This window comes from Fimicolochytrium jonesii, assembly GCF_025526975.1.
Source record: "Fimicolochytrium jonesii strain JEL569 chromosome Unknown EV422scaffold_12, whole genome shotgun sequence".
Classification (NCBI taxonomy): domain Eukaryota; kingdom Fungi; phylum Chytridiomycota; class Chytridiomycetes; order Spizellomycetales; family Powellomycetaceae; genus Fimicolochytrium; species Fimicolochytrium jonesii.
In genome coordinates this window covers 198,896-213,166 of record NW_026515679.1, presented here as the reverse complement: position 1 = coordinate 213,166, position 14,271 = coordinate 198,896, and the positions used below count along the sequence as shown (strand labels likewise).

Here is a 14,271-nt window from a genome sequence, read left to right as displayed (position 1 = left end):
TCATATCACATCCTCATTCCCACACCGCGAACAAAATATTTGAGATTCGACAGCGCGGCCCCGTCATTTGTCACGGAAACTCCGGCCAACATGAGATATAGAGTCCATGTCAGAATCATCAAGAGTATATTTCCGTGTAGAAAGCCATAGGCAACAGAGCAAAATCAAATCTAAAACCCGCAACTCCTCGCTATGCGCAATGTAAATATCCCCTAACCAACGAGCCCAACAGCGAGCCCAACGGCTCCAGCAAGGGCCGCAGCAGCACCGGACGCCATCTGCGAAGCGTGGCTACCGACCCCCGCATCTTTAGAAACCAACGAACCAGCGGGGCAAGCGCTCAACGACTTGTTCAGTTCAGCCAAGGCATCCGAAACCGGAGTCTTCAAGCTAGCAGGCAACCCGGTCGCAGCGGTCCACGCATCCCTCTCCTTGGCGACGCAAGGCGTGCATATGAAGGCGGACGCCTGCGGGACGGTCAACGTGGCGTTGGTCGCTACCAATGGCTTGAGCTGCGTCCACTGACTAATGACACAGAAGGCTCCGGCATCTTTAACACACGCTCCCTGACGCGCGAAGTTGATGGTAGGAGCAAGGTCGCCGGCTGTGATGGCCAACGCGGGCGACAATTGAGAGGGGACGGTGCTGTTCGAGACGATCAATGGGGTCGTGCCGCAGGCAGTGGCGATGGCGCTGCCGGCTGATGTGACTGCTTTCGTGCAAGCGTCGCTGCAGAAGCCGGTGAGGACCTTGTCGCTGAGGATCTTGTCGATCACCCCAACAGCGACGGTGGTAGTGACGGTTGTATTGGCCATACCGATGGCCGCGAGCTCGCCGATGATCGGAGTCAGGCCGCATGGGTCGAGCAAGAAGGTAAGCTAGGAGTATCGCGAAATCAGATTAGTACGATAGCTAGTAATTCTGGTAGCCTTGATAAAATATATATACCTGCGGGAGGAACGAGTCCGTGCAAGCCTTGCTGAGGGCGGGATTGATAGTAGTGGCCGAGATGTTGAAACCAGCGAGCGGGTTGCTGATGGTAGAGTTGCCTGCAGTCGCAGTAGAGTTGGTTCCAGTCGAGTTCGTCCCGGTCGAATTGCTGCCGCCAGAGATGATGGCGGGGGTGCTTGTAGCCGCGGAGGTTCCGGTAGCGGTTCCAGTTGCATTGGATGCAACGCCGGTTGCCGGGCTCGTGCCAGTACTGCTGGCCGTGCTGGAGTCATCGGTGCTGCTGGGATCCTGAGCGCTCACGCGAGCGAGCACGGCCAACGCGACGGTGACAGAAGTGAAGAGCTTCATGTTGCGTTAGTTTCGTGTAGGGTTTGTGAAAGTAGGAATGTGGGATTTTCGGAGAGGGCTTCGCAAGTACGTCCGGCTTTTATTTCTGAGCGGCAATGCACACACTTTATTCAGCTCAGCAACCCCACACCTTCTCGTCGTTTCGCGCTGAGGGCATTTTTGGGAACAAACGAGCGTCCCTGCAACTGGCGTGAATGTGCCGCCTTTTAGCGTAAGGTTTTTTCCATCCACGCGGTGCACCGAAATAGACTGGATCAAGGTGCAGCCATCTATTGAGCAAAACCGTACACAGAAGCACCACCAAATTTTTGGGCAATGGGAAGTTCCCCAAATGTACAAGGAAGGCAAGGAAGACAGCTCCATAAACACATGCATGAGTAACAAGTTGAAAGTGTTGGATTCCCTATTACAGAACATTGTAGACATTTAGGACCTTAGTACATATACACTTCAGCTTCAAAACAGAATTGCTCATGATCAACCCCGCGAAGCTTTCAAAGCATAGAGCCAGCAGAGGAAAAGAAACCAATTATCAAGACCTAACCTATAACACACGAACAGTTTGCGGATGACGTTCTTTCTTTAAGAACCCGATCACATGAACCAAAGGGTGTTCTCGAGGTCAGGGTGAAGCTTCGGCAACTTTCCACCACCTTGGCCCACGCCTAGACTCTCCCTGATGTCGGTAGGACTGGGGCTCATGCCGATATCGCCGCGAGTGGCCGCAAACCAGCAACGAGCACGAGCAGCGACCGTGTGAGCATAGTACACGGGCGTGACAACGGAAACGGCCCGAGTCGCTTTGCCGTAAAGATGGCACAACTCGTACGAAAGCGCTTGGAGCTCGTCTTGGTTCAGCTTGCATTCGTTTCGGAGCACTTGGTAGTGGACAGGTCGCGAGGTACCCTTCAGTCCAGCATGAGAGACCAAAAAGCTAGCGAGAAAAAAGAAGTCAGTAACTTGCCTCATAAATGTTGATGATGTCGAAGCTCATCAACACTTACAAGTCAAACAAGGACGGGTGTGTGATTCCCGAGTCGACGACGGTTCCCGGGGGGACATTGTCGTACGGGTAGGAGATACCCCCACCACCACCACCACGGCCAGCTGCACCGCCTCCCCGGCCTCCTCCACGGCCTCCACCGAATCCTCCACGAGCTGGACCACCACCACCGCCCTGGCCAGCGGCGAAGTCCGGGAAGAATCTAGCGTTGTGCCTCTTCTGACAAGCAACGTAGGTGATTTGTGGACGCCATCCGGCCCTCATCTTCTCAGCGGCGGCTCGAATAGCATTAATTTCGGTTCTGGACACCGGCTCGAATTCACCTTCGGAGACTCCATCCCTGTAGAACAGGATGCGCGCTGGTCCTCGGCCATTCTTTTTGACGAACGCCGTGAAGATCTCAATCATTTGTTCGGTCAAGGAAGTCAAAGTCTCCATTCGGGCATCTTGAATTTTGATCGAAGACTTGAAGGCGGAGCAGGCGGCGTTCAAGGTGCCCACTACCGCAGCGATGGACGGCATTGTACGGTCGCCGAAGGTAGGATGAGTGACCTACATAGACGGATCAGTTAATAAGAGACTACGAGACTACGAGCGAGTGGTAGAAACACTTCTACTTACGTCCGCCCCAAGAATCATTGTAGGTGCGCTGGATACCCATGTCGGCTTCGCACTCAACTCCACCGTGATACCACCGAGCTTCAAGTTGAGCTTCATGCAGACATTAGCACAGTATTGCACGGCCGCCTTCTGCACATGCTTTTGAGCAATGCAAGTAGTTTGGATCCCGGTAATCGTGTCGGCGTAGAGCTTGATCGCATTGTACACGGGATCGGCTCCCACGGCGGGCAAGAGGCACATGATGATCTGTGGCTTGATTTTGCTGTTCTTGATGGCGTTTCCGATAGCAATGCCCACTTCTTCCGGGTCACGGGCTGCGCCAGGCTCCCAGATGACGAGTGGGTCCCTCATGGCAACGTTCATGCCGGTCGCTTGGCAGGTTTTACCCATCTCCGCAACGAAGCGGTCAACGTTTTGTGGGGGGTACGTTCGCTGTTTGTCGCCGAAGCAGATGACGGCCCACGATTTGAGCTCCGTACCGAGGAACATTTTCTTGTCACGCAGGTTCCAAGCGCCTTCTCCTGGGACCACTTCAGGTTGCTTCGAGGTCGACCCGTACTTGAGCTTCGGAGGCTGGAGCATGCGAGCGTCGACCTTCATCATGTCTCCATTGACGTTGATAGAGAACTCGTTGAGAATGCTGTCCGGAGATCGGATCCTCTCAAACGCATCCATAATCTTCTGCGCTCGTTTCGCTGGAGGTTGGCAAGTGATATCAATCATTTCCCTTGACTGGGGCCCTTCAAGAGTCTAGTTGCCATGAGAGTCAGTGGACTTTGGCCTTCGCTTCCCCGCATACTACTACTCTTTGTTTCAGATCTCACCTTCCTGAAGAGTTGCTTCTCATCGACGATAGCGAACTCGAGGGGAATGTATTTGGGCTCCGCCTTGTTCTTGTCGGCGTTGAAACACGGCAAGTTGGGATATCGGATCTTCACTCCATACTTCTGCTCAAAGTAGCTGGCGACGGTGACTTCCTTGCCATCTTGGAGCTTGAAGGTGGTCTTCGAAACCGGATCCTTGGAGATGCCGAAGATCTTCCAGCTCCAAAGCTTGGCCTCGCCGTTCTCCTTGAGCGTTGGAACATCGGGATGGCCGTTGGAAGAGCTAACCTTGAGGCCGATGATCGCCGAAGTGATTCGAGACCTTGCAACGGGCGACAACACGGTGTTGGGCTCAATCCTGGTCTGTGCGGCTCGGGCACAGAAGTCGATCAACGGTCCTTGATACAGCAAGCGAGATTAGTGTGGGTTACTTGTCAAAAACGGAAGCGGAGTTACGCTTACCTGGCTTGTAGGTAAGCGTGTTTGCCACGTCCAAATTCAACATGACACGTCCTGCGGACGTTCGGACGGACGTCCTGTATCCCACGTGAAGTTCGACATGGGAACGAGCCAAGGTGAAGGTCGACTCCGGATCCCTCAGCGGGTAAAAAGCCTTGCCGACGGTGAAGTGCGAGGCAGAAGGGTGGTGGGCTAGGATAATGTTCAAGGTCTGGATGCAGTTCTGAGGAATCTCCAGACTCTTGCCATTGATGGCCTTAGCAAGTTCACGAAAGTCGACGTCGGCAACGTATTGAAGCTCGACGAAGAGATTTCTAGGGAAGACGGCGTGAGTACGCAGCACAGCACGACAGTTGCGGTCTAGCGTGAGTGTCGTTCACCTTTTGCCGTTCTTCGCACGAGAAGAGTTCTCCGCCCATTCAACCTCAGCCGAGTATCGTTGTTGTGGGAAGTTTTTCGCCGTGTACAGGATATGCATGCCATCTAAGAGCAAATAGAAGGTCAGTTCTATCTCCCTCCCAGTACTCGCCCGTTGTTCGAAGTCCAAAAACTTACCGAAAACATAAGTTTTCTTGGAAAGGGGGCTGCTCGGTTGCTCGGAGTAGACCTGAAGAGCCTTGCGGCAGGTCGACTGATCCTTGACTTCAAGCCCGGCAGGAGTGGTGACCCCGACTTCCCAATGATAAATGATTCCGGTAGGAACATTATTCATATGAAAGAAGTTTGTCTTGACCTATGGAGCCCGCGCCAAACAGGTCGTGTCAGAAGATGGCCGATGACGAGATTGACATTGCGATCATCACTAACTCTGAAAGGGATTCCCTTGGTGCCGAAGGCGGGCCTTTTGACGAGCACACCGCCGTTATCTTCGCCGTTACCGGAAGACGTCGTCACCGGCTGTGCTTGCCCCGCCGGACGGGCAGCCGAAACTGGCCTTGAAGCCATATTCTTGGATTTTCAGTATGTGCAGGTGGGAGAGTCCTGCGAGAGTGAGGGAGGTGAGAGGCAACGAGTCAGTTGGGTTTGAAATATCCAAAGCGGTGGCAGGCCCCAGACGAAGTTTGCAGCTCGGCTCAGCACGGCGGTGAGCTGTCGAATTTTCTTGACGTGCTTTGAGCCTCACCTCTTCAGCAACTTCCGTACTGCGTTGAACGTGCGAACGAGTGAAAGCGAAGCGAGTTGAGAGGTCTCTGCCGTGGGTCTGGTGTGTCTCTCACGGCTCAACTCTGGTTCAAGGTGGGGTGGGGAAAAACGGGGAAGAGAGGAGAGTGTGCGAGGGGACGCGAAAGCAACGTGTCTCGTTTTATGTGGGTTTTCCCAGAGATGGATGCGACTGACTGCCCAGCCCAGCCCGTGGCATAGCCGCTGGCTGTGCACGTACCAGTTGCACGTCGTTCTTTGCGCTTATCAATTTGCTCATTTTCCTTTTTATTATCATTAGCTGCACCACAATGTTACGCCTATTCAGTCATGGCGCGGTCACCATAGCACTTGGGACGGGGGAAATGGGGTACGATTGATTCAGCTGCGTGCTCGTGACTCACGGCACACTCGCCCTAACCACCAAAACGGACTTGTGCATGGATGGATCTTCGGCATCCATTCGTGAATTGGATGGCTCTCCACAAAGGTGTGTGAGACGGCGAAAAGTGGAGGAGCCAAATCGGCTTTACGATGGCATATAACTGGCTTGTTCCATAAGGCACTTTGTGTGGTACGTCTCGGCGAAGTTAACAGATCCTCAGAGATATCTCCCCAAGTGAGCAGAGCTGAGGTTTCCCCCTCTGCACTTGAGCGTGGATTTCCCGTAAACCCCTTACATACGCGAGGAATGAGCATGGGCGACTGACAGCTGCCGAGATTCAGAATTCGCTCGCTGCCATGTGCCGTTACGAAGCCCCACATATCAAATAGAAGCATGCCGATCTTTTCTGTGCCTCTTATGCCCTTCACCTAGCCGAACCAACCCTCTTTCGCAATCCTGAAATGCATGTCGCATAATACATTCTGACGGCGGTCCCTTGCAATAACGCGCTGTCGAAAACCATCCATCCATCTTTATCTGCGAAACTTGCCTTCGCTCAGCGGGCAAAGCAACAGATGGGAGACTGCTAAACAGCCGGAGCACTGGGTAGAAGTAGAAGGAGGAGAGATGCCTGGGTAAAATGCATCTGCACTGGTTCTGTTTATCCATAAGTCGAGGCCCCCACAAAGCAAGAAATCGCGAACGAACCAATAATGTTTTCGAATCGTTTCGATGTGCGAGCATTCCGATATCACATCCAGATCTAGAGCTTGGGAGAGTTCCGTGGCTCATGAATTCAGAAAGGGTCCTCATAAAAATGTTTGTTGAAGGAGGGGCAGGTCTCGGCGTCGCTGGCAGCGGCATGTCCGCCTCAGGAGCTGTCCGAAATTGATGCGATGTACTGAGTTGCTCTCGATGTGGAGACGTGAGCAGCTGCACTTCCACATGAAACTGTTACAGAAAGCAGTTCATAGATATATGATAGTCGCTAGCCGCTGAATTCCATCTACCAGCATCTAATACATTGGATTGAAATCCGAAACTAGTACATGCGAATGAAACTTCGGAACTTGAACTATGCGAAATACTGGCCGGAATCCCCCATCCATCTGCCATCAAGGGGTCCGCATGTGACTACCGTGCGCCGAAGAGCTGTGACGTTTGCTTTGAGCAAATCGGGGATCCTCCTCCCCCACCTCGCAAACATGTCACTTTGCCGTGCGCAAGGATATGAGCCTCACAGCGATGCATTGCTTGTTGGACCTGTCTGCATCATGCACGGGGGAAAGTTGAGTCACTGCCGGTTGGTTTTCCTCAAAGGCATGCCGTTCTTTTCCAGTTACACTTAGTTTTAGTTTCCCGAAGACTAATGCCGAAACCTGACCCATTGAGGGCGAGCTTGGATAACAGCAGGGTTTGGCTGGACCAAGTATTTACATGTGTCGTGCTACAACCAATTAGCAACTCGAAGCAACTCGGAGGAGGCCAGATATTTCTGCTTACAGTGCACCAGCGTACGATTTTCATTATATCATCCGTATCTACGCGTGAAGGAGCCATCAAAATCACAATCGGATCGAAAAGGTGTGGGTGAACGAGTGAAAAACAGTGAGGGGAATAAGGGGAAAAAGAAACTATTATCAAGCGAAAAAATGAACAATAAAGCGATGTAAGGCCCTCCCTTATACAATTGCGAGGTAAGGTAGGTGGGTCGGGTAGAGTGGGAATCGGGACGTGGGGAGCACCGCACGTTCTCAACGCGATCCCAAAACGTTTCGGTAGTGCAACGTTGAGTATGAGTACTAGTCTATGCTTCCACCACAACTCCTTCCAGAGATGCAGTTTTTAACGAATCGCGATCCCCTGCTCGCCTCGACTTCAGAATGGTGTTTTCCCATAAGCCTTGGTCGTTGAGCGATTCGCTCTTCATGTCCCGCAGATCGCCCAGCATGACGTCGAGGAGCTTGTAATCCGTTGCGCCCGGGTAGTTCCCGGCTGCCCGTACGAGGTAGCGCCTCGCGACCATGTACGTTACGCTTGAGTAGAAACCGCCGACGAACAGGTCGACCATGTAATGATGGCGCAGGTACATGGTTGCCCACCATTGCCAGCACACGTAGATCATGAGTACAGATCCTTGTCGTCTTGACATGTGCATGGCGAAGAGCATAATGAGCACGGCGAAGCCGGAGTGTAGTGATGGCATAGCACCAAACACTAGTGGGGAGTTGTTGAATGCGCTTGTGTACATATGCGTGCCCAGGATCTTGTCAACCCGGGCAAGACCACCCGGACTCCCTGGCATGGAGTAGTCGGCCGGTGCAAAGCCGTACATGTCATTATACCCTGAAAGAAATGAACGTTTTAGACGAATGATCTGGATTTCCAATGAAAGTATGAAATCGAAATACTTACATGGTGCCGCAGTTGGAAATAACAATTGTGTGAGAACCCCAAGAAGATTTTGCGTTCCGATCGCTTGTGTGAAGATGATAGCAATTTTTGCCCCTGCACTCCACCAGAGGTATAAGGCGAAGAGGAAGGGGGAAATGTAGTGCAAGACGCCGTATGGGATGAAGGCAAGAATGTCTCCCGCTGTGGAAGGAACAGCGGCGAGATCCCTGAGCCCTCTTAGCACGAGGGGAACAAACACCAATAGCGTCGATAGGTGGGATCGGGTAGCGAGCCATCCACTCGCCACTAGTACTGCAGCGAAGCAGACGAGTCCAAGGGAGTTATCGAAGAGAAGTTCGTCAAGGGCGGGTAGAACGTCGACGGAAATGCCTGGCCGCCAGGCTGAGGGTACGAATTGTGCGCAGGAGAAGGCAATCAGCCAGAGCCCTAGTGGCAGTATTGCCAGGAATGCTTGTTTTGCGAATCCACACACTGGGAAACATGAGCCGTCGCTGTGGCGGAAGCACTGTCGAGGGTTGCACAGGCACATTCGCCGTAATGACGCTCGTATCGACATTGTTATCGCAGGAGGTTGTGGGGGTATGGGGGGAGGAAAGGCGGAAGACTGAGAAGCAGCAGCTGATTTACTGCCAATCACCAGTGCGGGTTGGGCTCTGAATCACCAGCGGCGGCACTGGCTGTTCACGTCCGGACGGCTATGTGAAGTGACGGTCGAAGTGAATGTTTGACCGTGGGAACGGAGATCTCCTCTGTCTGTTGTGGGGCGGGAAAGCAGCCGGTGGCTTGTGGAGAGGGCGGGAACGGCGAACGTTTGTTTGTTTGTTTGTTTCCTCCTAAGCGAGTGGGGGCTGGCGAATGGGGATAGCCGTCGAAATGGTGCTTTGTAGAAAAGTGATTGCGACAAGCGGCGGGCGAGGACGCAAGGGGCTGATAAAAGAAGGAAGCAAAAGGAGAGTAAGCGCTCCGAAACTCAGACCAGCAGAAGCTCTTTTTTTCCACTAGCAAGTGCGGTGGGAAAGTCGGGCCGAGGCACCTTGCTCTGTCTCTACGCACTTTCGTAAGGTGGGCGTTGTCAGCGTTTGGATGACTGCCAGCAAGGAGGGGTTTCCAGCTTGACTCCGGAGAGTTTTTCCTTCTCCCTTCCTTTGTCTGCCCTCATCAGATTCCCTGCCGCTAGATCGGTTTTCCGAGCCTCAATTTGCATGCAAGAGCCACCGTAAAACGCCGTGAGCCGCGGCGGTTCCCATGCGCAAGCAGGTCGCTTGGCAAACGCCAAATGTGGCAGTTCCACAACTCGTCATGATTATGTGTTCCCCACGGATAATCCATATCTACGTAGCGGTGCCGGAGTCCGATTTCACATACGCGAAGTGCGCGACGTGGCCATGGTCGTTTCACTCCGCTGCGTATGTCCACAACGGTCACAAAACAGCCCTGAGTTCTCCCTCATGTCGAATATATCCCTCCGACCCCCGCTCCCGTCGCCAATGTCCTCAAAAGCACTCACCAGGAGACAACTCGCAGAGATAACTTGGGATCGGATAGTGAAAACTTCACACCAGCTTGGATGTGCGGGCAGTCGGCGGGGTGTGGTATGTTGGCCGATATCCGAGTTTTGCCGTACATATATACGGTCGCGCGAAAAAGTTGGGATTGACGGGGATGAGATGTTGTCCGGAAAAGAAAGGGCTTGTCGCTGACAAATTCTGTCGCGCGTTTTACTCGGGGTTTCGACGGCAGTGCATGCAGCGTAAGACAAGTTACACGGCACAGGAAAGAAGGCCCTGATCTGAGTGATCTCATATAGCCGATCTCTTGAAGTCGCCCCACCATTCGATGTCTACACGACTTCTGAAGACGATGGGGTAAAAATAGGTTGGCCCGGGATCCATCATTGCAAAGCAGTCGGTCTATTATGCATGAATGTCGCGTGTGGACCTCACATTCTCCGGCAGCTCCGACTCGGGACCCGAACTGCTTGTGGCAATTACTCTGTTGGTTGCCTGTTCATCAGAATACAAGGGCCAGGTCAAATCGTCATCGGGATTCCGAAGTTGAGCCGAATCCTTGGGATTTCCCCTTGGGTTGAGGTCGATTCGGCCCGATCCAGCCTTGAAAGCTTGAGCTCAACTAAGCCCGATAACCGTCGGGGAACACTGGCAAGCGGCAAGCGCCGTTTGCACCCTTTTCCGTGAGTTTCAAGACGAAAGCGGAACGGGGTTAAGTCACGTGAACGCAATAAACGCTGTGTTTTTTGAGTGTCCCCCAAGTGTCCACAAACAATGCGAGCAGCTTGCGAGGCGTTTACCTTCATTACACCAGCAAAATCCTTTCATCCAACACCAGATACGCCCAAGGCAGTCGACGTTGCAGTTTGACGAGATACACTTGGAGACCGTGCCCCGGCCAACAATAAGGCGCGCGTGGTCCTCCTTGGAAAGAAAGGAACAGCGCCGTTCAAGCTACAGCGGCACACCGCCTCGCAATCACATCTTGAATATATTGTGGAAGTTTTAGAGGGGTCCGATGGAGTCTAGGAAACGAGCGCTATCTCCTGACGGAGATGCCGCCGCGGCGGAGACGCGACGGTACTCTCATGACGCAGAGCAGGCGCTTCCACAATTTGCACCAGCTCCGCCGTCCACTCAGCACCAGTTGCCGCCCCTCTCGTCATTGACCACTACGCTTGGGTCCGGGGGCGATGCTCTACCTCAGCTGCCGCGGAATGGGTCTATTAACGGGCAAGGGAATAAGCGACCGCGTCTTGACGACTCTTATACGGGCTCCGACAGACGTGCGTCTTTACACACGATGCATGGACTATCAGGTTGGTTCAGGGATTTGATAAGTCCGTCCCTATGACCGTCAATATCAATAACAAAGCGGTGTACCAGGCTCCGGTGGTCTTGGACCTGCGGCGCCATATTCGCCATATAACGCGGGGTCCGCCAGAACGGCCTCGTCCCTGTCCGCTCCAGTGGACATGGATCCGTTGGCTCGGCGGCACTCATCAGCGACCGAGCATACACAAAGTTACAGCCGTTTACCGTTCGTGTTCCCGGCAAATTCCGACAGTCCAGCAGGGCGATTTTCCCCGGGAGATGCGTCCCGGTTTTCCACACTCGCGGTCCCACACTCGCAGATCGGATTGCCTGGCACCCCTTCAGCGATATCACCCTCTGCATCTGCAAATCTGGCGAACCGCGTTGCATTGTTTAGTGCTAATTCACCTGTGAGCAAAGTGCCAAAGCCACCAGCCACATATCTCTTCAACAGAGATCAAAAGATCTCAGAATTGGAGTCGAATACAAGTGGGTCCTTACCGCATAGCGCGAACGACCATTATATCCATCTTTGCTAACTGAATCGGGTCGCTATTTAGGCACGCATCCATCTCCACCCTCGAATACAGCACTCAACACGACGAGCTTGTCATCGCTTTCACCATTTTCCAGTGGGGCGTTTGGGATTCCTCCTTATGGAGCAAACTTCCATGCGCCCTCCCTGAAGCGGCTGGACTCGAACGGTCGAGATTCTCATGCCGTTCTGTCGAAACTGCCGTCAATGTCGGAGGAGCATTTGAGGCGTCCCAGTGATACCGATGAGGGAAGCCAACGGTCCCGGGGTGAGGGACACTCGAACAATAAGGGTCGGACGTATGCGGAATATGCCGAGAATGATGTTGACGCTGAAGAGGCAGAGCTGGAGGGGAAGGTTCTGCCACTGCTCAGTGCGAAACGGAAGGGTGGCGCTGGCGGAACGCCAGGCAAATCGCGAAAGACCGAGATTGGACGCATCAATGAGGAATTCAAACGTCGAAAGAAGGCAGTAAATGTGGCAGTCGTAAACGACGAAAGGCTTACTCGTATTCCGCGCAACGTGGAGGAGCGCTATCTTGGTATGCATGTGGTTCGTAAGTCTACAATGGCAGTTGCAGAGGTTTTGAACAGATGTATCGCCGCAGGTCATGTCAATTATACCGGACCACGCTTAAGGCGACCGGGATCCGAGGACGTGCATGATATCGAGCTATTCCTCCTTCCCAAGTTCACCATCGATCATCATTACGCTACCATCGAGGTTCGAGTTCCCGCATTCTTCCTTTCGTGTAAACGAAATGTGGCCGCTCGGTTGTCTGCAGTTTGGGGCACCGACATTTACGCAGATGACTCGGACATGGTCGCAAGTACGCTTCTTCCGATGTTACCTTCCTTTAGTCCGGAATTTTGTGCTCATCCGTCTTCCTGCTGTTCTGCAGTGTTAATCCACTCCGGCTGGTACCGTCCGTTCGATTCCACTGGTGTCAACTATACAGGCGCAGCGTTTCCAAATGCTGTGGACATTGTACCTCCCAAAGTAGAGCCTGGAAAAACCGAAGGTGAACTCGTTGAGGCACAACTTTCGCCGTCTACCGCAACAAAGATACCGGATCAACTCAAGGACGGTGCAAAAGCTGCCGACGTCCGCCTAATTCCTCCAGCCGTGGTGACGCCTATTGTCGGGAAAGCCGATCCAAAGGACGGTCTGGCCGATCATGACATTTTCGTGACACTTCGCGTTCTCCCGCGACTCGTCAAGTACGCCGGATCCCTCAGAAACGGTGTCGAATCACGCGGTTGGGGTTCAGCGCACGATGGGGAAAGCGTTCGGATTGAGAAGGTGGTTGCAGTTGAGAAAGGAATGGTGTCAAAACATGGGAGGAAGAGCGCGGCGAAGCAATGGAGCGCGATGGCAAAGGTGATTGGAAAGACGAAGCCAGGCTCAAAGGAGGCAGATGGATCCGCATTGCACGCTGGCTGGGGCGAGGCGGAACCCGCCAAAGGTGCTGGGCCGGTCACGGTGGTGTTCTCTGATGATGGAGAAGCATGGTGAGTACATAAACCTTCGGCAATATCTGCATTTTCGATCCGTCTCACCATCGTCTCTCGGTCCGGAACGTAGCATCAAGTACGGACAGAGGTTCCTCCTCGACTGGCCACCCTACCTTCGAGCCAAGTGCGAGAAAGCTGCGGTCAAGAAGGTGATTGGCAAGGAAACTCCGGCCGAGCCCACCAAACCCAGTGACCCAGCCGTTATCACTTACATCGACACATTCGAGGATTCGGAACTTCTGAATGCCCAAAAATGGCCTTACTGGAGATTGGGACTCTCCAAAGGCTCGTTGATAATGGAGGACGGCAAGAGGCACCGGTATGTCCAGTGTTTCTTAGACCTTGACTTACTTTCAGCAGGTATTCATCCACGCTCCACTTGATCTCATAGGTACGAGCTTGCACTGGCGGAGGTACATTCAAGCAACCCGCCACCCACAGAGAAGGCCTTCAGTGAAACATCAACCCGATCTGAGCCGCGCTACCGCCTAGCCCGCCGTAACAGCAGACTCAACCCACTCCGGCGATCGTCACTCGAGCGCAAACAAGCGCGAGAACCGCGCGCAGTTGACGCACCGGACATTATAGCATCCGCGCTCAAGGCGGAGGATATCGACTGGACGGATAAGGGCCTTGCTTTGGCGTCAGGCGAGACGGTGAATGTTGCGAGATTCTTCTGGATGACGAACAGCAAGCCAGCTACTAAATCCGCGCAAGACGCGGATGTCAAGGGGCTAGGGATTAAACCTGCAGAGGAGAAGCAGCCATCGTAAAGATTTTGTGCAGGCATGAAGGCTTCGAATTTCGAAGCCTCGGAAACAACAAAAAGGTGTCTCTAGACACCGCCGTCGCGGTGCAGACACTATGGCACTGAGGCATTCACACTTGCATAAATTTTGGCATAATCTTATGATTTTCACATTGTCTTCAAAGTTCGTCCCCAAGTTCATGCAGCTGTAAACGCAAACCATCGACGAGCCCATACGTGTCTATCCTATTGTGTATACATGCGTAAGAGATCCATAGGAGCTCCAAAAAACTTGACGCTCCACAAAGATACTTGGAATCTTTTGCTCTGTCCGCCCATGCTCCTATGGATATTAGCAATACCCCGCCATAGGTATTGGCCCCATAGGGATCAACCTGTCCCTTGATGCATACAACCATCGACGTGCCCATACGCCCATCGACGAGTCCATACGCCACACATACATACAAGACATTTACACATGGGCCATTGTGTCTATCCTATTG

At 53.2% G+C, this 14,271-nt stretch overlaps 4 protein-coding genes across 4 annotated transcripts; 1 reads left to right on the top strand and 3 right to left on the bottom strand.

Moving 5' to 3' along the window:
* Nucleotides 1-59: 59 nt before the first annotated feature.
* On the bottom strand, nt 60-1,625 carry EV422DRAFT_578551 (uncharacterized protein). The gene is made up of 2 exons (XM_053073289.1): nt 949-1,625; nt 60-878 (listed from the first exon to the last, which is right to left on the bottom strand). Exons 1-2 carry the CDS (start codon nt 1,297-1,299, stop codon nt 213-215), a joined length of 1,017 nt encoding a protein of 338 aa, XP_052925374.1. The 5' UTR covers nt 1,300-1,625; the 3' UTR covers nt 60-212.
* A 268-nt stretch (nt 1,626-1,893) lies between these two features.
* On the bottom strand, nt 1,894-5,151 carry EV422DRAFT_567579 (Piwi domain-containing protein; the record flags this gene model as incomplete). Its single annotated transcript, XM_053072553.1, has 8 exons — nt 1,894-2,233; nt 2,304-2,854; nt 2,924-3,673; nt 3,748-4,145; nt 4,210-4,520; nt 4,587-4,689; nt 4,762-4,939; nt 5,014-5,151. The coding sequence occupies 8 exons, from the start codon at nt 5,149-5,151 to the stop codon at nt 1,894-1,896; spliced, it is 2,769 nt and encodes a 922-aa protein (XP_052925373.1).
* A 2,186-nt stretch (nt 5,152-7,337) lies between these two features.
* On the bottom strand, nt 7,338-8,840 carry EV422DRAFT_59453 (uncharacterized protein). Its single transcript, XM_053073582.1, has 2 exons — nt 8,147-8,840; nt 7,338-8,077 (listed from the first exon to the last, which is right to left on the bottom strand). Exons 1-2 carry the CDS (start codon nt 8,700-8,702, stop codon nt 7,539-7,541), a joined length of 1,095 nt encoding a protein of 364 aa, XP_052925372.1. The 5' UTR covers nt 8,703-8,840; the 3' UTR covers nt 7,338-7,538.
* A 2,870-nt stretch (nt 8,841-11,710) lies between these two features.
* EV422DRAFT_567577 (histone deacetylation protein Rxt3-domain-containing protein) lies at nt 11,711-13,790 on the top strand (the record flags this gene model as incomplete). The annotated part of the gene is made up of 5 exons (XM_053072552.1): nt 11,711-12,044; nt 12,111-12,332; nt 12,405-13,014; nt 13,088-13,336; nt 13,409-13,790. 5 exons carry the CDS (start codon nt 11,711-11,713, stop codon nt 13,788-13,790), a joined length of 1,797 nt encoding a protein of 598 aa, XP_052925371.1.
* Nucleotides 13,791-14,271: the final 481 nt, after the last annotated feature.